Consider the following 23,740-nt stretch of genomic DNA (forward strand, 5'->3'; position numbering starts at 1 on the left):
CGAAAGCAAGAAACTACTTAATATGTTATTGGAGGTTAGACCACCAGACTACCGAGAAAATGGCCAGAAGATGATGCTTTTTTGTGTGTATCTGTTTTCCTCTCATCAGGCTTACTGCTCCCAGCATTAAAATTGAGCTACGTTTCTGGTTATGAGTAACGTCACCAACATGGAAGGGGCTTCCACGTTCAGCTACACTGGACTAGGTACGGTTCTCCACATTCCTTGAACTTCACGGATACAAACAAAGTACCCATCAGCTGGGAGACTGGTTAAAAGAACATAATCGAGCCATAAAATGCAATGAGAAGGCTCTTTGTGTACTGATATAGAACAATCTCCAGAATGTATTGCTAAGTAAAAAAAAATCAGTGTAAAGAATAGCAGGTACGGGGGCGCCTGGGTGGCTCAGTCTGTTGAGCGTCCGACTTCGGCTCAGGTCACGATCTCACAGTTTGTGAGTTCAGGCCCCACATCAGGCTCTGTGCTGACAGCTCACAGCCTGGAGCCTGCTTCGGATTCTGTGTCTTCCTCTCTCTCTGCCCCTCCCCTGCTCATGTGCGCGTGCGTGCTTTCTCTCTCTCTCTCTCTCTCTCTCTCTCTCTCTCTGTCAAAAATAAATACACATTAAAAAAAATAGCAGGAACAGAGTGTTACCATTTGTGTAATTAAAGTGAAAAAATACGTACACACACTCACACTCTTATATACAAAGAATATAAAAGAACTGGTAACCTTGGTGGTCTGGGGCAGGTGAGATTTTTACTGTATAACCTTTCGTACTTTTCGAAAAAATGTTTTATTTATTTTTGAGAGAGTGCAAACAGGGGAGGGACAGAGAGAGAGGATCTGAAGTGGGCTCTGCACAGACAGCAGCGAGCCCAATGTGGGGATCAAACTCACAAACCATGAGATCATAACCCAAGCCAAAGTCAGACACTCAACTGACTGAGCCACCCTGGTGCCTCTGTACTTCTTGAAATTTGAACCATGTGAATATGTTACCTATTTACAATTCTAAATAAAATAAAAGTGGGGACAAAATAAATAACTGAGTGAATAAATTCCCAGAGTCCTTCCTTCTGTGTCTGCCCATATGATTCCTCTGATTTGCTTATTAAAATTCATCTTACCCTTTGAAACTCAGTTCAAAGCAGCCTCTTTCCAGAAGCCCTCCCTGACTGCCTTGCCTGCACAGTCAAAACAACCTTCTTTAAAGGCTTGTATTCTGCAATCTTGGACATGAAGCTGCTGTGTGCATCTCACTTCATCCACCAAATTGAAATTTCTCCTGGCAGTGACTGGCTCTGATTTTTTCTTTCTTTTTAATTTTTTAATATTTATTTATTTTTAATTTTTAAATTTATTTTTGAGAGAGGAGAGAGAGAGAGAGACAGACTGCAAACGGGAGGAGGGGCAGAGAGTGGGAGGTAGGATCTGAAACAGGCTCCAGGCTCTGAGCTGTCAGCACAGAGCCCAACGTGGGGCTCGAGCTAACTGCAATACCATGACCTGAGCCTAAGTTGGACGCTTAGCCGACTGAGCCACCCAGGTGCCCCAAAAGTTTATTTATTTTTGAGAAAGAGACAGAGACAGAGAGACAGAGTGTGAGTGGGGGAGGGGCAGAGAGAGAGAGGGAGACACAGAATCCAAAGCAGGCTCTATCTAGGCTCTGAGCTGTCAGCACAGAGCCCAGGAGGGGCTCGAACTCATGAACCAGGAAATCATGATCTGAGCTGAGGTCGGATGCTTAACCGATTGAGCGATCCAGGCACCCCTGGGTCTGATCATTTCTGATCTTCCTGAAGCACTGAGCTTTTGCAAGACTGAGTGAATCACAAGGGTTTTACACTACCTAAAGTGCTTTGATGACCACTATCTCCTCACAACAGTTAGGTGAGAGGCTAGACAGATGGGTGTTTTTACAAATGAAGCTCCTGAGCTTCATCTACTGGGGTGAAAGTCAAGTGCTATGCTCAAGGTTACAAAAACGGACAAGGTAGAGGTGGCAGGAGGCAGATTTCCAATCTAATCAAGTAGTAGGTTCATACACCTTCCTGACTGCTGGCCTTCCTTGTACACCCAGTAGTCAGGTCTTGCTTTTATTTCCAGGCTTCTTGTGCAATGGTTCAAATGTATCTGCCCCTGGTCTAGTTCAGCACCCCCTCATCCCCCACACATCAGCCAGAGCATTTCTCACCTCCCTTCCTCCTGCTTAAATGCTTAAAGACTTTCACTAGCTCCTCTCCCCAGCACCTGTACTCCAGGACAAAGTCCACTTTTCTCTGCAATTTTTACGAGGCCCTAGGACCCGCCCTAGCCGGCCTCGGCAGCTTCAGCTTCCCAATTCCCATCAGATCCTGGCAAATGTCAGGAATATGCCTTAAACACTTTCCAGGCCTGTGCACGAAAGAAAGAAAGTCCCCACTCTCTCCACCTGGAGAATGTCAGCTCACTGTCAAGAGCTGGTAAAATGTCACCTGGGTAGCATTCTCTGACCTCACTCCGCAGTCTCCACCAAAACCCAACACCTAAACTAATGAAAGACTGTAAACAGTGTCTAGCCTGTAGATTTAGCCCGACCCAGCTCTACTTCTTGCTCTCTGTGTGACCTTGGTCTCAGCTTCCTCCACTGCGAAATGGGTATAATGTACCAGCCTGCAAGTAAGGACTCATCTGGTGGGAGGTGTCGGAGGCCGCTGGTAGGGGGGAGCACGGTGTAGCTCAGGGCAAAGTTTGGCGGCTCCATTTCTGACACTGCTTACCTTTTAGCTGCCCTGCACCCCTTCTTCAGGAAGCTAGACCCACCCCAGCCCCACCCTTTTTCAAGCTTGGTGAGGAGGGCGCTGTGGGTCACCGCAGATTAGAGACCGCGTGGTCATTTGGCTGATTTGCAATAGGAAGCAGAGGGCCATTGGGGGAGGGGACGCTGAGCAATGGCAGTCCTAGAAGAGTCACTACCCAAGGTCAGGGCGCCCGCGGGACAGGCTGAGAACGGCAAGGACGTCTCTCCGCAGCCCCGCCTCTCAAGGGGGCCAGAAGCCTCTCAGTACCCTGAGTCACAGTGCGTTCCCTTTAAGGCGTTCGGGAAAGTCACCGCCTTGGTGGACGGCCAATGAGGCGCGGTGCGTTTTGTCCCTCGCGGGCTTCCGTGGGCCGGGCCGGGCGCGGGGGCGGGGCAGGGGAGCGGCGGTGGGGTCAAAGGCTACAACGCGCACCACGTGGGCCGGTGACTCCGTCCTTCCCGCAGCGGCCGCGGCGCGCAGGGCACCTGGGTTAGTGGCGCGGCGGGCGGCGCGGACAGCCAAGCCGGACGCCCGCTCCCGCCGCCATGGTCATCAAAACGGACGAGTTGCCGGTCGCCGCCCCGGCCGACGGCGCCCGGGAGCCCAGCTCGCAGGCCGGTGGCAAGGGGCGGCCGGGCGCGGCCGGTGAGCGGGGCCGGGGCCAGCGGACAGCTGGGCGGGGAGGCTGGACGGGACAGAGCGGGCGGGTGGGTTCGGGCTTTACGGGGACCGCCGCTTTCCCTCCTCCCCGGGCCGGGTTGCATCTCCCCGGGCCGCCCCCGCCCTGAAGGTCACCTTCACTGTCGCCCCCGGCTGCGGCCTGGGATTCGCACGTGGGGTCCCGGGGAGGACAGCGTTAGGGGGGACACGTGCGCGCACACGCGGTTTCGGGGTGCGCCACCGCCGCAGACCGGTGGAATCGGTGCCCCACCCCCTCCGCGCGCGGGCATGGGGAACCCTCGGGGCTGGGGTCACTGACACTTGGCTCCGTCCGGCACCCTTCGCGTAAGGATCTCAAGCATAATGTACCAGCCTGGAAGTACACAGCCTTTCTGTACACAGGGCTGCAGCCCTGCGAGTAAGGCTCAACCTGGGACTTCCCAGATTTGGTCTGTGGGAAGAGCGCGAGGCGGGGGTGGGTGTGTATTGTGAGGGGGCTTCTCTAGTTCATTCCCAGAAACAATGCTTTAACCCCAGGTCTTCAGGCTCTGATGTCTTCCCTTTTAGGTGTTGGCGGGATCTGCAGACCTAAGGGTCTGCTTGCGTGGAGTCAAAGCCAAACTCCTTGGCAGGAGGAGGTGTTTGTGCCAGAACTTGATCATTAACCCGCCTTATTGCGAAAAGTGGATCAGCTCAGGATTGCTGTTTTTAAGGCAAAGGTCATTAGTGTGGAGTGGAGCTCCCAGCTGTCCCCCACGGGGGCTCTGTGGAGGTGGCTTTGGGAGTGGCTGTGGCTCTGGGAGTGGCTGCGGCTCTTCTCTGGTGGGTCCTGCTTCATCTATTTCTCCTGGGCTTCCTCTGTTCCTTCCATCATGTCTTAGACTCCAGCCTTGAGGCTGGAAGCCCTTTCCCAGGGCCTCAGTTGTCATCTCCAAATCATCCTCAGGGCCTCGGGGCTGGGCTGTGGTCCTTCTCTCCCCTGGATGGTGGTGGGAATGTAGAACTACCCCTGTCTTCCACTCCCCCCAACTCTTCTCAGCAGGACTTGTCATCTTCAGCTCCCTTCCTAACTTCAGTGAGTCAGGATGGGAACAGTATTAAGTAGGCTCTCTGACCCTGTCACAGCATAGTTACCTTGTATTGGAGGTAGGTACTGTAGCAGCTTTGCTGATTGCTTAGATGAGGCCAGGGTTTGGGCAGAACAGCAGATGCTGATGACTCCAGCCTGCCAGGCTTTGATCTGATGTGGCTGTGAATCAGTGGGGCAGGCCAGATAAGCGGAGGTCCGGTCTGGCAGATTTCCCTCCTAGCAAAGAGACCTGAAGAGATAAAGTGACTAGCCCAAGGTCACACAGTGCTTTAGCTGCGGGGGGCATTTGGATTTCTAGCTTATGGTTGACATGCCAAGGCTTCCCTGATCTATCCCAGAGGAAGCCGGGACAGGCATGTTGGTTTGGATTATATGCTGAGAACATGGGGACTGAAAAGGGGAGAGTCTGCTGGAGGATTTCTCCGAGGGCTTGTGTAAAAAAGCCCCATCTCCACTATGTGCTGAGAGGCTCTGTCTGGGGCAACCTGGGTCAGGGGAAGGGCACAGCTGTTCATTTTCTGGAAACTGGGAGCATGATAGTGGTGGGACATTGGCTCCTTATGTCTCTGGGAAGCTAGGATAGATAATTAGGATTTGAATTACAGCCGGCCTAAATCTATTCAAAGAAGTAGGGTGGCCTTAAATGGAGACCCCCCCCCCCCCCCCCGCCAACCCCGTAGCAGGCTCCCATCCAGGCTTCTGACCCTTAGGACCCAGCTGTGGAAGGCTCTCCAGTCCCTTTGAGGAGGTAATCAAGGCCTTTTGGGGTGGGGGGCAAGGGTCAGTTACCTTCTTGGGAATAAAGCTGCTTTTAGGGGTTAAGAGAACAGGCAGGTTTTTCAAGTTCACAGTGGTGTGTCAAGTTCCTTCTGCCTAGGGGAGGGTTCCTTGGAGTTGAGGCCCAGACAGAGAAGGGGGCTGGCAGACTGGGGAGGAGCTTGAAGGCTTAAGGGGAGCTCCCTGACAGAATCCTAAAGCTCTTGATTTGGGGAGGTCTGAGTAGACTGGCTTGAGGATCACTTAACTATCTCCAGACCTTGCAGACATGTCTCTGGCCTGGGGGGAGAGAAGGAGACAGATGCCCATATCATCAGGGTCTTCTGCAGGCTGCCTGCCAACCCCTACCCTTTCCTTTGAAGCCCTGTTCCCTGGGAGGGGGTGATGTGTCTTTCCGGGCCTTACTTCCTGCTGGAGCCTCACCTGCTAAGGCCTTGACTGGGGCGGGGCCTGGCTCTGGCACAGTCTACTGAGTGAGGCCATGCCAGGCTGGGGAAGACACAGAGGCCACCTGGGATGGCCTAAGTTTCTTTTCTAACTCCTCCTTTCTGCTGCTCATGGGGTCTCTGCTCCCAGGCCAGGCCAGGGGTACACTTTATCTCCACATTCTGACCCAGTCAGTGAGAACTAGAGGTGTGTATATGCAGTGTGCAACTTGGGCCACCCCTTCCCATTCTGCAGAGAACCACCTTTTGTCCTTTCCCGAAGGCCCAGATCCTCAGGGCAGCCCCCTGGGATATGAGAGGAGGGGATGCAGAGGGTTGGAAGGGTGCTGTGGCTGGGGATCGATCTGCCTCCTGGACTAAGCCCTGAGGCCTGGAGGAGGAAGGGGTACTGTGTACCCAGTGTGTGCTGCAGCCTTAAGGAGTGGCACTCAGAGGCATGGGTTTGGGCATGTGACAGACCTCTCTTTTCTTGACCTGGCTTGGCTGCCTGTTGACTCCGGGTCTTGGGGCAGCTTGCTTCCTAGCCTTCTGGAGCCTCAGTTTCCTCAAGTGAGATGAGCTGGTTGAGCTGATTGAGGGACTTGCTGTGGGATGGGCCTAGAGTGAGCACTGACTTTCTGGGAACCAGAATGGAAATGGTTGTTGTTGCTACTCGGAGGTCATTGCCAGGCTGCTCTGCCCCACCCCCTTTTCCAGAGGGTTAGGGTGTGATTCGGAAGAGGGCAGGATAAGAGGGGCTCTGCCTGGGCCTGGCCCTTCTTACCATCTGGCCAGTGTGTGTAGGCCTTTGTGGGGCCTGTGGAGAGGCTGAGGACCTGCTGTGTGCCTGGCCATCAGGGCTGCCTGGGACAGGACTGGACTGGAGGGGAGGGGGCCTGGAGTGAGCCTGGCTCCCCGCCCCCACTCTGGTTAGTATGGATGCCGGAGCAGTGCTGGCTGGGCCCTGGCAACAAGTCAGAGGCCCTGGGAAGGCGCCCTGGCGAGGCTGGGCATGTTCCTTCTCCACAGCCGAACAGCCTTCGGCCTCTTGCTGCCAGCTCTGTTTTCCCTGAGGGAGAGACTTGGTTTTCTCCTGGCAGCGCAGGGGCTGCTGGGAAGGGAAGACAGAGCCTGCCAGCTCCGTGGTGGAGCTGGAGGCCCGGGGCACTGGTGCAGTTGTCCTCTGGGAGATTGAGGGCCCATTCCCCCCTCCCACTAGAACCTGTGACTGTCAGAAAGAGGAGAGTGGCCAGGTCACCTGCAGGGGGCAGCATGAGCCAGAAGCCTCAGCCAGCCACTTGACCCAGGAGGCAAGGTGCTCAGAGTCTGTGACTGGTGGACGGGGTGGCCACCTCATGGCCTGGGTCTGGGTCTGCACCAGCTGTTGCCGGCAGCTGGCTGAAGCGGTCCTGCCCACCTCCACTGGGGTTGGGGCCGAGGAGAGGACCCCTTTGCTGGGCCTTGCCCCTGCCAGCCTGTCCCCAGGGCCCTCAATCCTGAGAGGCCCAGGTACCCCAAGCTGGGCTGGGTTCTCCTGCCCCCCTAATGGCTTCGCTAGCAGTGACCCCCTTTTTGGTGGGTACAAGGAAATAGGCCTGAGCACTGGTAGCAGCTCCACCTGGGGTCCTGGAGCCACTGGGGCCTCCTGGCCCACAGCCGTCCTTCTGGCCGACCTTGAGCAGGATGCGAGGCAGGGGGAGTGTGCCCTTCCCAGGGCTGCCCCAGCAGGCCTGGCCCCACTGAAACCCGAAGCCGGCCAGAGCTCCAGCCCTGGGCTGACCAGCTGCATGGGGGCGAGGATAGTGGCAGAGGCCAGAACAGGGGACTCAGGCAGTGCCGAGCCTGAGCTGGAGAGCTGGCTGCCTCGCTGCCATGGTGGTCCTGAGACTCCAGAGCCCAGGAGAGAGCAGCCTCCAACTGCACCAGGTGGGCTGTGGGGGGCAGCAAGCCAGGTGGTCAGCCTGTTGTGGGGGTATCACTTGGCCTTAATCCAGTGGTAGGGAGACCTTCAGGGTTTCTCAGAGGAAGGAGGAGGGGAGTGGAGGCTACTGGGAACCAGCCATGGTCCTTTGAAATCTGATAGGGGATTGGGTACCCCTGGGACGTAACCTGGTGCTGAGGTACCTTCTGGGCAGGCAGGCTCCCGGTCCAAGGCGAGAGGGGTGGGAGCTGTGGCCACCTTTGCCTTTCTTCCCTGTCCCCCTTTCCCATCCCTCTTAGCCCAGACTCGGAGTGCAGGCTGCCTGTCTGGGGCCGGGTATCTGACTTCTCGCTTCTGGGGTCTTAGACCTCAAAACTGCTGTACCGTGCTGGGGGGAGCCCTTCTTGTATCTGCTCCTATTCCAGGAGCTTTCCCACAGCAATGTCTTTCTCAAGGACCCAGTTAGGGGAAGTGCCTCATATCTGCCATTCCTCTTGCTGCCTTTTGGAAGCTGACCAAGCACCGCCCTTCTCCCCACCCTCCTGCTTGTTTGTCATAGAGTTAGCCTGATTCTCCCTTTGGGGTGGCGGCTTCCTTTAGGGGCTTGGGGTAGCACTGCCTGGGGCTGCGGGCTCACTAGAGAGAGGTCCTTGTGTGTCCTTGTGGTTTTCCAGAATTTTCCTTCCGGTCTGGAGGGGTGTGCTGTGGACAGGGACGGGGGCGATAACAGGCCTTGAAAATCCACAGTGGCCATGATTGAGGGCAGTATGTTGGCATGGTGGTGTGGGCTCTTGACGGGGGATCTGGGGTCCACTGTTGACCTTGGACAAGCCTCTGAACTTTCCTGGGCCTCAGACATCCTTATTTGGGGAGAGGAGGAGGGAGCTATATCTCAGCTCCTGGCGGTCCTGTTTATCACTAAGCTGAGGGGACACGGGGAAGAGGGAGTGGCTTCTCTGCACGTCCCCGTGGTGTGCCCTTCTGTGCTGGGCTTATCTCCTTTCCTGAGGCCCCTGGCTCCACGTTTATGGTGGGTCTGGGTAGGGCCCACATAGGTCTGGGGAGAAGGCACCTCCTAACAGTAGGGCGGAAGAGGTGGGAGCAGAGCTGGGTGAGCTGACCTGTCTGGAGCTCTCAGACAAGCAAGGGGCCTGTTTGGTTTCCAGGCAGACCCTCGTGGAAAGGCCCCAGGGCCAAATGGGTATCCAGGCAGGCTTGTGTTTTGCCGGAGTGTTTGTGAGGAGGTCCTTGCTCCCCAGGGCAGGGAGGGAGCTCTCCTTTATTCCCTTTAGTGTCTGGGCAGAAAGGAAAAGTTTTGTTCCCTGCTTTCTTCTCTTCCCCACAGCTTGTGAATTGGGTGTTGTTCACAAATACTGGACTTAACTCCACATTTGCGGTAATTAATTCATTAATTCAGTGCCTTTTTGTTGAGTGCAGGAAAGATGGAAGGAAGATAGAGCTGCGAGTATGAAGAGTCCCCCAGAATGTCATAGAACAGTGTTCTGGGAGGTGTCACCATGTCTCTGGAGCAGTGAGGAGGCAGTAATCCTGTTGTCAGGGATCATTTGGGCAGGCTTTAGAGAAGGGGGTTTATTTCACCTGGGCCTTGATAGATGAGTAGGAGTTTGCCCGATGGAGTGGTATACTGAGGGCAGTGTAAACTACACAAAAGCACAGAGGTGGGAGGGAAGATGTGTAGCCTGCATGTCAGGCTTCCTGGTAGTTTGGTGTATCTCAGACCTTGACAAGGAGAGCGGCAAGAGTTGAGATGTACCTCAGGCTGCCTGAGAGCTTTGGCCTAAGAAGCTTGGATCTGGTTAGCAGTGGGTTCTGAGTGGTGACTTGAAATAGGGGATAGTGGCCTGTATTGGGGCCATGGCTGCAGAGGCTGGGTTCCATGGCCTGCTTGGAGATTAGGTTGGGTGACTGGGGGTGGAGGGGCTTTCACCAAGCAGAGGCCAGCTTGTGGAGGAAGGTGAATTCCATGTCAACAGGATGAGTCTTTGGTGATGCCTAAGGGATGGCCACATGTTGAAAAGCTTGAGCGAGGCCTGGTTTGGCCAGGTTAGCTGCATGATGGGAGAGCATTTGAAGTCCTGGGAGATCAGGTGGGATGAGGAGAGGCTGGGACCCCGGGATGCCCACAGCCTGGGCTACCGGAAGGGGATGGAGCTGGAGAGCAAAGAACATGCGAACAGTGGCTACCAGGGAAGGGGAGGAGAGAGTGAGCCATGGTGGGTGTCGCTGAGAAGTCTGACACCTCAAGGCCAGAGAAGACAGTTGGGTTTGGCCCTTGGGGTGGCTTTAGGGAGACTGATTTGGGTGGGTGTGCTCAGATGGAAGCCAGACTGGAGGACTGAGGAGCAGATGGCAAGGGAGGGCCCAGCATGTGGAAGGGAGAAGGCAGCGTCCTACAGGTGGCCAGGGTTGAGGGAGAGTTGTGTGCCCAGTGTGAATGGGACTGTGGAGTCCGGGGTGGGGCTGACTGAGTCTTAGGAGGAAACGCGGATGCCATTCTCTAGGGGCCGCGTCCACCCAGGTGGATGAGGCCAACGGCCCCACTTGACTCAGCTCCTTTCTTGTTACCCGCAGCGCTGCCATCAGTCATGCTACTGAATGGAGATTGTCCAGAGAGCCTAAAAAGGGAAGAAAGGGCTGCTGAGCCGCCCAGGGAAAATGGTCTGGATGAATCCGAGCCAGGAGAGGAGACGACTGGACAGGAGGTCATTGTCATTCAGGACACAGGCTTTTCTGTGAAGATCCTGGCACCTGGGATTGAGCCCTTCTCTTTACAGGTAAGTGGAGGAGGGTGCTGGGGACCAGAGCATGAGCCTGTTAGGATAAGGCTGGAAAGGCATGCCTGGTCATCACTTGTCCTAGCCTCATACTGTAGGGAAAGCGGTATGTCCTCACCAGGGTGGCTGGGGCCTTTTGCCTGGTAGGTGTCCCCCCAGGAGATGGTACAGGAGATCCACCAAGTACTCATGGACCGTGAAGACACGTGTCACCGCACCTGCTTCTCGCTGCACCTGGATGGCAACATGCTGGACCACTTCTCAGAGCTGCGCAGTGTCGAGGGGCTGCAGGAGGGCTCGGTGCTACGCGTGGTGGAAGGTTTGTCTGAAGTTGGGCAGCCTGCCAAGGGAGGGCGCACAGAGGTGGGGCCAGGTGGCACTCCACCCACCCCCACTGCTATCTCTGTGTCACAGATGAGTGCGTGGAGGCTCAGAACAGGGTGGACCTTGTGGAGGCAGGATTGGATCCCAGGTCTGTTCCTCAGGCCTTCACACATGCGCCCTCCCACATTATCGGTTAAATATCAGAGTCATGATTTTTTTTTTTTAAAAATGGTACTAACCAAGGGCTTGTAATCAGCCTAGTCAAATTCTATAGACAAAAAAGTTAAATCTCATAAGGAAACTAAAGTTTCACGGCTCCCAAGTAGACAAGTCAGGCCCAGTGTGGAGTGAGCAGCTGGTGTGGTGAGACTGGTTGGTTATAAAAGCTCCCATGAACTTGGGTCCCCAGGGGAGAAGTAGCTCAGGGGTTCTGGGCAGGGTGTGAGGTTGTTGCGAACACATATGGAAAGATGGAACCCAGCTGTGCCCAAACTTGATGAGGAACCCTCTCTTCTCCCCCAAAAGAGTCTCCATTAAAATTCACAAAGTATATACTGGGGGGCAGTGTTGTAGTTATGGGTCCTGGTAAGTCCTCGGGCCACCCCTGTGCAAGGGCTGCCCTGGAAGAATAGGTCTGAGGCTGCAGTGCAGGGCCCAGCAGTTCCTTGGGCCTGCGTGCCTGTGACACTTGTGAACGAGAGCAGGGGCCTTTCGGTGAGCTCCCTGAGGCCTGGGTGTGCTTCCAGAGGCATTTCTTGTGCCCTTTGACAGAAGGTTCTTTGCAGACAAGGATCTCTGTTAGCAAGCAGGGGTGTGTGTGTGTGTGTGTGTGTGTGTGTGTGTGTGTGTGTTGAATCCAGAACTCCAGCTTAATGTGCTTATAATGGAATTTGTAAGTGGAGGCCTAAAATTTGAAAATCAAGACCATCGTGGAAGCACCATGGCAGACTTCTCTGTACTGGGTGGGTTGTTGCAGCGGCGAGCAAGACCTGCCTCTCATCCTCCCAACAGAGCCATACACGGTACGTGAGGCCCGCATCCACGTGCGCCATGTCCGAGACCTGCTCAAGAGCCTGGACCCATCTGATGCCTTCAACGGGGTTGATTGCAACTCCTTGTCCTTCCTGAGCGTCTTTACCGATGGCGACCTGGGAGGTGTGGGAGGCATTGGGACTGGGGGTTGGGCAGAGGATCTTAAAGCAGATTGGCCAGGGGCTGGTGAAGGGGCCATGGGCTGGGCCTTCCTAGCAGGAGGGGGCAGGGCTGGAAGCATCCAGACTGGGGCCATTTTAGGTGGGGAGATAGTTGGCCCCTGCGTGGCCCTGTGCTGACCACCAGCCTCGGGTCCCTTAGACAGCGGGAAGCGGAAGAAGGGCTTGGAGATGGACCCCATTGACTGCACACCACCTGAGTACATCCTTCCAGGGAGCCGGGAACGGCCGTTGTGTCCCCTGCAGCCCCAGAACCGTGACTGGAAGGTAGGACTCCAGAGCAGAGCCAGGGAGCAGCAGGTCTCTGGCTGGGCGGGAGCCACCTACCTGGAGGCCTGGCCTACTCATTCTTGGCCATGCTTGCAGCCCCTGCAGTGCCTGAAAGTTCTTACCATGAGTGGCTGGAACCCACCCCCTGGGAACCGCAAGATGCATGGGGACCTCATGTACCTGTTTGTGATCACAGCCGAGGACCGGCAAGTCAGCATCACAGCATCCACTCGGGGCTTTTACCTGAACCAGTGAGTCCCTGTTCAAGCCTGTTCCGGGTGTTTGGGCAGCTACCCAGGGTGCCCTGCGCAGCAATCACCCTCTTCCCACAGGTCCACGGCCTATCACTTCAATCCCAAGCCTGCCAGCCCCCGCTTCCTCAGCCATTCCCTAGTGGAGCTGCTCAACCAGATCAGCCCAACCTTCAAAAAAAACTTTGCCGTGCTGCAGAAGAAAAGGTGGTGTCTTTGCTCCGTCTCTGCCCCTTGCCTCACATCCCATGACGGGGTGGGGTGAGGCTACCAGCGTGAGCTCCATCGCTTCTGTCCCAAGAAGCCATGCCCTCAGCCCCCAGCACCCCAGAGCCTCCCTTCAGGGAGCTGTTAGCTGGGCCCCAAGATGGCAGCCCTAGGAGAGGTGCCCATTTGCTTCTGTTAGACTTTCTGGTGGGGGGGGTCTCGGCACAAAGACACAAGAGCTGGTGGGGGCTTCAGAGAAGGAGGCTACGACAGGGCTCTGAGCTTGGCAGGCTTCCCTATCTCCCCCTCTCCCTGCCACAGGGTCCAGCGCCACCCATTCGAGAGGATTGCCACCCCGTTCCAGGTGTACAGCTGGACAGCGCCCCAGGCAGAGCACGCTATGGACTGCGTGCGTGCGGAGGACGCCTACACCTCCAGGCTGGGCTATGAGGAGCACATCCCTGGACAGGTGCCTGCAGCCTGGCCCTGCCTGCCCCGGGCTCTTCTCTCCTCTCCCCTGCTGGGGGCCAGGCTGGGTTCTGTGTGCCTCCCTGGAGGCTCCATCTACTTGTCTGTCTCATTCACTTGGGAGCCTGTGAGGCTGTCCACGGGGAGGTGGAGGAAGGGGCGCCCACAGCGGGTCTTGGGGCTGGGGCTGAGCCGGCATCTCCGTCCCTTTGCAGACCCGGGACTGGAACGAGGAGCTGCAGACCACAAGGGAACTGCCCCGCAAGAACCTGCCTGAGCGGCTCCTTCGAGAAAGAGCTATATTCAAGGTGCCTACGGCTCTCGTGCCTGACTGGCAGCCTCAGGCCTGTTTGTTGCCTGCCGAGATGTCCAGACAGGGTGCCTTGCAGGGCGTTGGCTAACTTCTCGCCTCTGGCAGAGCAGGCTACCCCAGTTCTGATTTTTGGCCTCTGTGACACTTGGGAGTCCATGGGCTGGGTGGGGTCAGGGGGACCTCCTTCCCTGTGGGCTGTGTGACAGGGTTCTTCCAGCCTCCCACCTGCCACTGTCTGCCTTCAGGACCTCGCCTGGACACACACGTGATGTTATCTAGAGAGATGAGGGAAAAAGAAGCTTTCAGAAAAGCCGTTTTTAATCTCCAGTAATCTTACTGCCTAGAGATGGTAATGGTAAAAATAAGATCTAAGTGGTTTGAGTACTAACTTTGCCAGGGGCCGTGTCGTGTGTGATCCGCATCACCTCTTGTATTTTGTCAGACACCTTGTAAAGGTCGATAACTTTTGTCGTCGCTGTTTTATAGACAGAGAAAACAGGTCTGAGAGGTGACCTGGCCAACTTCACCTGGTGCATAATTGGTGGATCGAAGACCTGGTCCAGCCCTTCTCTTTGTTAATCACTAAGCTCTGCTGTCTCTGAACATCAGTGTTAAATTTTTTTCAAAAAATGGGTTTCTTGTGCTTTTCCAAGTGTGAGGAAGCTAAGGTTAGAGCCCCCGGGCCCTCGGGGCCGTCCACTTGCCTCTGCTGTCTGGGTGAGCTTGGCCAGGTGGGCCCAAACCTGTGGCTCTCAGGGATGGCGCCTTTCTCACCCTCCCTACCTCGGCCCCTCAGGTGCACAGCGACTTCACGGCTGCAGCCACACGGGGCGCCATGGCGGTCATCGACGGCAACGTGATGGCCATCAACCCCAGCGAGGAGACCAAGATGCAGATGTTCATTTGGAATAACATCTTCTTTAGCCTGGGCTTTGATGTTCGTGACCACTACAAGGACTTCGGTGGGGATGTGGCGGCCTACGTGGCGCCCACCAATGACCTGAATGGTGTGCGCACATACAACGCCGTGGACGTGGAGGGGCTGTACACGCTGGGGACGGTGGTGGTGGATTACCGTGGCTACCGCGTCACAGCCCAGTCCATCATCCCTGGCATCCTGGAGCGGGACCAGGAGCAGAGTGTCATCTACGGCTCCATTGACTTTGGCAAGACGGTGATGTCGCACCCTCGATACCTGGAGCTGCTGGAACGTACTAGTCGGCCGCTCAAGATCCTGAGGCACCGGGTGCTCAACGACCGCGGCGAGGAGGTGGAGCTCTGCTCCTCCGTGGAGTGCAAAGGCATCATCGGCAACGACGGGCGCCACTACATCCTCGACCTGCTGCGCACCTTCCCCCCTGACCTCAACTTCCTGCCCGTGCCCGGCGAGATGCTGCCCGAGGAGTGCACCCGCGCCGGCTTCCCCCGGGCGCACCGGCACAAGCTCTGTTGCCTACGCCAGGAGCTGGTGGACGCCTTTGTGGAGCACAGGTGAGGGGCCAGGCTTTTGAGGGCACCCAACCAGTAGACAGTTCTGGGGTCTGGTCCTTGATGGGAGACGCTTTGGAAGGTGAAGAAGAGGGGCACCTGGGTGGCTCAGTCAGTTAAGCAACTGACTTCAGCTCAGGTCGTGATCTCGCGGTTTGTGAGTTCGAGCCCCGTGTGGCGCTCTGTGCGGACAGCTCGGATCCTGGAGCCTGCTTCGGATTCTGTGTCTCCCTCTCTCTCTGCCCCTCCCCCACTTACACTCTGTCTCTCTGTCAAAAATAAATATTTAAAAAAAAAAAAAAAAAAAAGGGTGAAGAAGAGCCAGCTTTGGCCCCAGTCATTACAGTCCCAGCACCGCGCACTGTGACCTCACGCTCCGCAACATGGACATCAGGAGCTTTATGTGGGTGGAAAATTAGCGGTCAGCTAGCCCAGTGGCTCTCGGCCGAAGCAGCACTCTTCCTCTGAGGAGCATATGGAAATCCACTAACGCGTTTTTAATGTTCCAGCGCCATTTGGTGCCACCGCTGCTGGCATTTGGTGCTTAGGAGTCTGCCACATCGAATGCCCCTCACCACGATCAGTCTCCTCACAATGCCAGGGGGGATCTGTCTGTTTTGAGCTTGGCCCGCATGGAGCCCCTGGCCACTCCTTTGCTAACACTCCAGATGTCCTCTTTCTGTGGGGAAGATCCTGGGTGTGGCTGTGACCTGCTACTGCCTGATGGAGTTGCTGGGGTGGGAGGTGTCCGCGTGCTGACACAGACCAGGGGTCTGGGGCCTGCCCCTGGTCCCCGCAGCCAGCGGGAGGCTGCCAGGCCGGCGAGGCTCCTGGATACCGTCTTCCCATCTGGTGCTCTGCCCCGTCTGCTGCGCTCTAGGTACCTCCTCTTCATGAAGTTGGCTGCCCTGCAGTTGATGCAGCAGAAGGCGAGCAAGATGGAGAACCCCACCTCACTGGAAAATGGTGACCCCCCCTCCTCGGAACCTAAGCCTGAAGACCCTCTGGGGCCCGAGGCAGGAAGTGAGGAGGAAGGCAGCAGTGCTAGCGGCCTTGCCAAGGTGAAGGAGCTGGCGGAGACCATCGCCTCAGACGACGGGACAGGTGGGGCTGCTGTGCATGGGGGGAGCGGGGAGCCCCGGTTCTGTCCCGGCAGCTGGTGCCTGCCAGCGGTGGCTTGCCCCAGCCCTGAGAGAGGCCGGCAGATGTCTGCGCGGAGCCAGGGGTGGCCTGGGGTAGCACAGCCTCCCCCTCTGATGGTGGGGCGGGGCTACCTCCGAGCCGGCCGTGTCTCCGCAGCAGACCCTCGGAGCCGAGAGGTGATCCGCAACGCGTGCAAGGCAGTCGGCTCCATCAGCTGCACAGCCTTTGACGTCCGCTTCAACCCTGACATCTTCTCACCAGGCAAGTGTTACATTAGGACGGGCAGGATACCGTGGGGGTCATCTTGGGGCCCTTGGTCTGGCGGGTGCTGGCCTTTATCTTGCCACCCCTGCATCCCTTCTGCCTGGCTCAGGCCTCTGCTGTCCCTCCCACAGGGGTTCGTTTCCCCGAGTCCTGCCAGGAGGAAGTTCGGGACCAGAAGCAGCTGCTGAAAGACGCCGCCGCCTTCCTGCTGTCCTGCCAGATCCCCGGCTTGGTGAGGGAGGGGCCACAAGGGTGGGGGGCTGCACAGGGCATGCTGTTAAAAGGCCTGGTGCTTCATCCATCTGATTCTGGAAGCTTGTGGAACCTTCGCAGGAGTAACTCCCTTAGACCTGCTGATCTGTGAGGCAGGCGGGGCAGAGTGCTTGTCACCCTCGTACATACAGATGGGGCTGCTGACCCAGAGAGGCCAAGAGAGGCCTCGGGCGCAGGCTCTGCTTCGCTGGGCCTGCCACAGGGGCCGGCAGGTGGGGGTCTGGTCCTCCGAGTCCCTGTGTGATGAGACAGCTGACAGAGGGGGCACTGGGGCATCTGGAAAAAAAGGTGGGGGGAGGGTCCTGTCCTCACCCTCGTAAGCTTAGTACATAGGCTTCTTGGATGATGGAGCCCCTGCTCCCTACTGAGGTAGCCCCACAGTCGGGTGGCACACCTGTCTCGGATCTATGAGCCCAGTGTTCTGTGCCAGCTGCCCTGGCCCCCAGCCTGTCCTCTCTGAGGCTTGACAGCTGTGACCCCCAAGTGGCTGCCTCTGCCCTATCCTGCATGGTCCGGGGAGAACCTGTGCTGCCTGTTGGGCTCTGCCAGTGGAGCTCCCTCACCTCTGCTCCCCTGCTGGGAAGCACCTGCTTCCCTGTGACTGCCATCCCATTTTCCTGTCGCTTGTGCAGAAGGCTGGGGGGGGGGGGGGGGCACGTTCTCACGTCCTGGCTGCCACTTTGTTTTTTTCCCTCTTCCCAACTGGGAGCTGGGGTCTTAGTCCCCTCCTTCCCTCAGGGCCTCAGGATGGCATGAGCTCCCCACTCCCCTCCCCCGGAAGACCCACCCACTCCCCTCCCCCGGAAGACCCAGGGTGGGAGGAGGCAGAGGGCCCAGGCTGGGGGCCCTGACCTGCTGCAGCCCGCAGGTGAAGGACTGCATAGACCATGCGGTGCTGCCCATGGATGGGGCCACGCTGGCTGAGGTGATGCGCCAGCGTGGCATCAACATGCGCTACCTGGGCAAGGTGCTGGACCTGGTGCTCCGGAGCCCGGCCCGAGAACAGCTGGACCACATCTATGTGAGTGATGCTCGGGGTGGCCAGGCCGTGAGGCGTTGGGGCTGGATGGAAGCCTGGGACCCAACCAAGACTCCCTTCTTGAATCCTTGCAGAAAATTGGCATTGGAGAGCTCATCACCCGTTCTGCCAAGCACATCTTCAAGACCTACTTACAGGTATTGCTGTTCCCACCACAGTCTGGGGGTGGGGGGTGGGGGGTGGCGGGTGGGATGGGCAAGAGCCCTGGGTTGGGGCCTGAGGGCCCTTGTGACTTGAGTCGAACCTCCTCGCAGGGAGTGGAGCTCTCGGGCCTCTCGGCTGCCATCAGCCACTTTCTGAACTGCTTCCTGAGCTCCTACCCCAACCCTGTGGCCCACTTGCCCGCCGACGAGCTGATCTCTAAGAAGAGGAACAGGAGGAGGAGAAACCGCCCCCCGGGGGCAGCAGATAACACGGCCTGGGCTGTCATGACCCCCCAGGAGCTCTGGAAGAACATCTGCCAGGAGGCCAAGAACTACTTTGGCTTCAGCCTCGAGTGGTGCGTGGCAGCACGGGGTGTTGGGCTCTCCGCGGCCGCGGCGCGGGGGCAGCGGTTGCAGGGTGGGGGCTGGGACTGGAGGGAGGGAGCAGTGGAGGGCTGCTTGCCGGGGTGATGAGGGGATGGGAGCTGGTACTTGGGCTTGGTCCTTTGGTGGGGAGGCAGCCGTTGACTCAGGGGGCAGAGACGGGGGCTGGGCCACCCAGGCCCACCTGCCACCTCCCCCCACAGCGAGACCGTGGACCAGGCTGTGGAGACCTATGGGCTGCAGAAGATAACACTGCTGCGGGAAATCTCCCTGAAAACCGGAATCCAGGTGTGGATGATTCAGGGGGTCCCTCCTAGCTCCCGCAGGGTCGGCAGGAGCGTGGGGGAAGTGGCCTTCTCTCGACGTGGGGTGCTCAGTCGGGAGGTGCTGGCTGTTTGAGCCCAGGGTTGAGGCCACCTTCGGGCTTTGGGCTGTGTCCCCCAGATCCTGCTGAAGGAGTACAGCTTTGACAGCCGCCACAAACCCGCCTTCACCGAGGAGGATGTGCTCAATATCTTCCCCGTGGTCAAGCATGTCAACCCGAAGGCCTCGGATGCCTTCCACTTCTTCCAGAGTGGGCAGGCCAAAGTACAGCAGGGTGCGTGGCCAGGTGTGGCTGGGGGGTGGGGGTCCCCTGGCCCGGCCCTGACCTTGCCGCCCTTGGGGGTGCCCTGCAGGCTTCCTGAAGGAGGGCTGTGAGCTCATCAATGAGGCCCTGAACCTGTTTAACAACGTGTACGGAGCCATGCACGTGGAGATCTGTGCCTGCTTGCGCCTCCTTGCTCGTCTCCACTACATTATGGGTGACTACGCCGAGGTGGGCCTTGAGCACCCTCCGGGCTGTGTCCACAGAGGCCGTGGGGCCCGGCCTGGCGCTGGGGGATGGCAAGTGAGGGAGCTGGGGCCATGTTCTCACTCCGTGCCGCAGGAGGCGGGAGCCCAGGCCTGGGGACCTGAGCCCCAACGGTGGGGCTCAAGGACGCCGTTCTCCTCAGGGGGTCCCCTGGGAGGATCAGGCAGAGACCAGGGAGACCCCGGGGAGTTGCTTGTCCTGCCTGGGAGAGCTGCCTCGCTCGCAGACGGAGTGCTTCCTGGGGACGCTGGGAACGATAGTCTGAGGCTCACGGTGCCGGGTGCCTTGTAAGAGCCACGGGGAAGCTGTCGGGAACGTCGCTAAGCTTTCCTTGGCCTGCTGGCGACCACCTGCCTTGTCATGGGGCGGGTGCACTGTAGGCCTCCGCTTGTCCTTCAACCGTAGACTCTTTCATTTATGCGTGCCTTTTTTTTTATTATTACTGTTTTAGATTTATACCTAAGCATAGATTTTGTTGGAGCGAGAGACTCAAGGCGAGCTATTTAAAAATGCCTCGGAGTGGGGCCTGGCCTTCCATGCTCACAGCAGCTGAGTTGTGAACACTTCTCTGCTGAGGAGGCTGCGCTGCTCGAGGGCTGCTTGGGGGCCGGGCAGACTTGATGTGGGGCGGTACCCGTGCTGGGATGACAATTCCCCACCTCTCCCAGGCCCTGAGTAACCAGCAGAAGGCTGTGCTGATGAGCGAGCGAGTGATGGGCATCGAGCACCCCAATACCATCCAGGAATATGTGAGCAGTTGGGGGCGTGGGTGGGGGGTTGCGCTGGGACCCAGGACCCTCTCCTGACTCCGCTGCCCCTGCAGATGCACCTGGCCCTGTACTGCTTCGCCAGCAGCCAGCTGTCCACGGCCCTGAGCCTGCTGTACCGCGCCCGCTACCTCACACTGCTGGTGTTCGGGGAGGACCACCCCGAGATGGCGCTGCTGGACGTGAGTGCTGGGGAGGGGCAGCGGGGCTAGCCCTCGGCCTAGCGAAGCGGCACTGACCGGGGCCCTCCCGACCGCCCCCAGAACAACATCGGGCTGGTGCTGCACGGAGTGATGGAATATGACCTGTCGCTGCGCTTCCTGGAGAATGCGCTGGCTGTCAGCACCAAGTACCACGGGCCCAAGTCCCTCAAGGTGGCCCTCAGGTGAGAGCCCATGCTGGGTTAAGGGCATGGGGCGCCCAGGGCCACAGGGACACGGTCCCGGAAGGCACTTCGATTGAGGGTGGACATGGGATCCGGCAGCCTGTCTTCCATCTGACTCCTGAGGGATTTTCTCTCAACTTGCGTCTCTTCTCCGAGTCCTGGGCTTCTTTGTTGCCCTTGGGTGGATTCCAGAGGGGAATCTAGAGTAGTCCGAGCCCCTGTGCCAGGCCCACTCATGTCCCTTCTGCGCCCTGCACACCTCCTTGCAGCCACCACCTTGTCGCCCGGGTCTACGAGAGCAAAGCCGAGTTCCGGTCAGCCCTGCAGCACGAGAAGGAGGGCTATACCATCTACAAGACCCAGGTGGGCCGCGGCAGGGGCTGAGGGGGCGGCGTCGGGCCCTTGGGCTGTAGCTTCGCTGACCCCTTCCTGCCTGTGCCACCTACCCCGTAGCTGGGCGAGGACCACGAGAAGACCAAGGAGAGCTCCGAGTACCTCAAGTGCCTGACCCAGCAGGCCGTGGCCCTGCAGCGCACCATGAACGAGATCTACCGCAACGGCTCCAGCGCCAACATCCCGCCCCTCAAGGTACGCTGCCCCCCCCCCCCCCACAACTGCATGTGCACCCGCCCTACCCCCCACCCTCCGGCTTCCCCGCGCGCTCACCGGCTCATTGGCGCCGCCCCTCAGTTCACAGCCCCCAGCATGGCCAGTGTCTTGGAACAGCTCAACGTCATCAACGGCATCCTCTTCATTCCTCTCAGGTGAGGCCCCCGCTCCGCTTGCACTCAACTCCCACGTGGAAATGGGCTTTCGGTTTTTCTTTTTAAAATCTGTAATTGGTTGTTGTGGCTCAGAACTGAGAAGTACAGCCAGTGGTAAGAAGTTCCCGGTGAATCTTTTCAGGAAATAGCCACGTAGTTGAGCAAGCACATGTCTGTAATCTTTTCCCTTTTTTTATTTGCACAAAAATTGTAGCAGACCGCGCACGTGGCCGTATCTTTCTGCACTTACTGTCCCTTAGCAGCCTTTTCTTTGTCAGTACGTAAGAGCAGCTTTGTTCTTTCTCTGGTTTCCCGCTGCCTCCGTGTGGGGATGTGTCTCACACCTGGACCCTGAGGGTCCTGCTGTGGCTCTTAGAACAGCGCTGCCTTCGTGGGCTTCTCGGTCCTGCTGCCCTTCCACCCGCGGAGGACGTGGGTTCGGTCAGCCAGGGACTGGGGTGCTGACAGCGTACCTGCCGCGTGTGTCGCCCCCGCCCCACTGCCACCTTCCGTGTGTGATCTGCTGTGGGACAGACCACGTGGCGCTGCGGATCGGAAGTGAGGGTAAAGGCTGAGCAGGAACCGGGCCTTAACTGGAGGCTGTGTCGAGTGCACCATGTTCTTACTGTCTTCGCGCTTAGGGGCCTTTTTGCTTTGCGGAGTGGAGCGCTTGTTCCACACGTCTCCCCCCCCACTGCAAAGAGCGGAGCCTGATCTTGCCCCAGGTTCAATTTTAACCAAGGCCAGTAAGGTGACAGAGGGCCCAGGCTTGCTCTGACACCTGCCCTTCATCCCTGTCCTTCTACTCAGCCAAAAAGACTTGGAGAACCTGAAAGCCGAGGTGGCACGGCGGCACCAGCTCCAGGAGGCCGGCAAAAACAGGGATAAGGCTGAGGAGCCCATGGCCACCGAGCCTGAGCCAGCGGGGGTCCCGGAGGATTCAGCCTCCCAGCCCCAGGCCGCCAAGGACCCTTCTTCCCCGGGCTTGCAGGGGTAGGAAGGGAGAGACAGACGGACAGTCAGCCAGCTGCCCCGTTACCCGGTGATCCAGACTCCAGGAGAAGGGGGGGGCGTGCCCTACAGATCAGGAGAGGAAACCAGCCCCTCTTCTGCCATGTTTCCAACCCCAACCCCACCCCAGCACCCTCCTGGGACCCTGGCCTGCCTGCCCCCCCCAAAGATGTTTTTGCACTGGTTCAATGAATATACGATGCAGAGGCCTAATTGAAGACACGCAAATGAAGTGTGTGGGCATCGGCTCCCAGTCAGGGGGGGCAGGTGCCCCCTCCGGCCCCCCCATCCACAAGCAGGTGTGTGCGAGCGAGTCCGTGCCCGTGAGTGTCGATCCGTCCTTCCTAACTTGTACATAGCCCCGTGTCGGTTCTGAGTGGATGACGTGAAGATAAGATTTCTCAGGTCATTTGAATGTTTGACATTATGGCTGCTGCTTCTGCTGCCTCTGCCCCTGGGCCCAGCCTGGCTTAGAGTCCAGGTTTGAAGCCAAAAAGAGGGGAGCTTTCCTGTATCCTGGGAGGGGGAGTCCGAGCTCTGTGGCAGGGCTGGAGGGTTGGGGGTGCACTTTAGCTTTGTGGTGAGGCAAGAGCTGCAGGGGTTTTACCCGTTGTGACTGGGCCTTGCCTTGCCAGGCTGGGGGGAAAGGGGGAAAGGGCGGGCAGTGGTGGCTCCCTAGACACCCTGTTCCCGGCCCTGGCCTGTCTGCCCTTGGGCCCCAGCGGGAGGCAGTGCCTCCCCACTTCCTGCCCCTCAGCAGGAGACAACTTTAGGGGCTACAGTCTGAATGTATCCTTCTCCCCATTTTAACCGGAGCTGCCTGACGCACAGTAGGGCCGGGGCAGGTGAGAGGCTGGGGCAGCCGGGGCTGAATCATGGATCCTGAGGGGAATTTACTAGATACAGGAGTGATTGCCACTTGTTTGTGGAGCCCAGCTCCCTACCTGGTCCTTGTCACACAAGCATCTCCTACAGAGAGTAGCTCTGGGGCGGGGGGTGGGGGGACCACCGTGGAAGGTAGTGGCTCCCACGAGCCCCAGCTGCTCCCTCTCCCGCCCTCCTGCGCCGCTTCCCTGTGCCTGCTGTTGGAGCCCTGATGGGGTGGGGTGGGGGGGTCGCCGCCCTGGTGAGCTTGAGGGAGCCGGTCAGGGCTTGGGCCTCTGCCCCGGGGGCTTTGTGGGGAGCTGCGGATGGGTATGGTCTGTCCAGTTACCTTGTTTCAAAGGCAGTGGGTGTGAGCTGGCAAGCGAAGCCTCCCCACCGCTGATCAAGAACTTTTTCTTGTTTTTAAACCATCACGTCTTCATTTCACATTGGAATAAAGTGAGTTTTTGAAACCTGCTGCCCCAGCCTCTCCTGTGTGTTCTGTACCAGTCTTGTTGTTGCCAGAAATATTACTAGTAGAAGGGGTGTTTTGTTTTGTTTTTTAATCTTATTTGAAACCAAGTTAGTTAACATAGTGTAATAATGGTTTCAGGAGTAGAATTTAGTGATTCATCACTTGCATATAAATAGAAGAGGTTTTTTTTTTTTTAATGTTTTTATTTTTGAGACAGAGACAGAGCATGAATGGGGTAGGGGCAGAGAGAGAGGGAGACACAGAATGGGAAACAGGCTCCAGGCTCTGAGCCATCAGCCCAGAGCCCGACGCGGGGCTCGAACTCACGGACCGCGAGATCGTGACCTGAGCTGAAGTCGGACGCTTAACCGACTGAGCCACCCAGGTGC

At 57.8% G+C, this 23,740-nt stretch overlaps 1 protein-coding gene across 4 annotated transcripts; it reads left to right on the forward strand.

The window, feature by feature from the left end:
• The first annotated feature begins 3,216 nt into the window (after positions 1–3,216).
• CLUH (clustered mitochondria homolog) lies at positions 3,217–23,354 on the forward strand. 4 transcript variants are annotated; one of them, XM_027034679.2, is made up of 26 exons: positions 3,217–3,431; positions 10,252–10,454; positions 10,602–10,773; positions 11,790–11,933; positions 12,132–12,256; positions 12,356–12,510; positions 12,592–12,717; positions 13,039–13,186; positions 13,401–13,493; positions 14,295–14,989; positions 15,867–16,090; positions 16,286–16,390; positions 16,525–16,625; positions 17,535–17,687; positions 17,780–17,842; positions 17,960–18,204; positions 18,436–18,520; positions 18,677–18,830; positions 18,910–19,049; positions 19,754–19,834; positions 19,909–20,034; positions 20,116–20,237; positions 20,507–20,600; positions 20,691–20,825; positions 20,928–21,001; positions 21,812–23,354. In XM_027034679.2, exons 1-26 carry the CDS (start codon positions 3,332–3,334, stop codon positions 21,996–21,998), a joined length of 4,050 nt encoding a protein of 1,349 aa, XP_026890480.1. In that variant the 5' UTR covers positions 3,217–3,331; the 3' UTR covers positions 21,999–23,354. The 4 variants fall into 4 exon arrangements, with proteins under 4 accessions (XP_026890480.1, XP_026890481.1, XP_053068334.1 ...); XM_027034680.2 differs by having other exon boundaries at positions 16,289–16,390; XM_053212359.1 differs by lacking the exon at positions 3,217–3,431 and adding an exon at positions 6,093–7,664 and having other exon boundaries at positions 16,289–16,390.
• The last annotated feature ends 386 nt before the right edge of the window (positions 23,355–23,740 follow it).

The sequence above is a fragment of the Acinonyx jubatus genome, chromosome E1 (genome assembly GCF_027475565.1).
Source record: "Acinonyx jubatus isolate Ajub_Pintada_27869175 chromosome E1, VMU_Ajub_asm_v1.0, whole genome shotgun sequence".
In the NCBI taxonomy this organism is placed as follows: Eukaryota; Metazoa; Chordata; class Mammalia; order Carnivora; family Felidae; genus Acinonyx; species Acinonyx jubatus.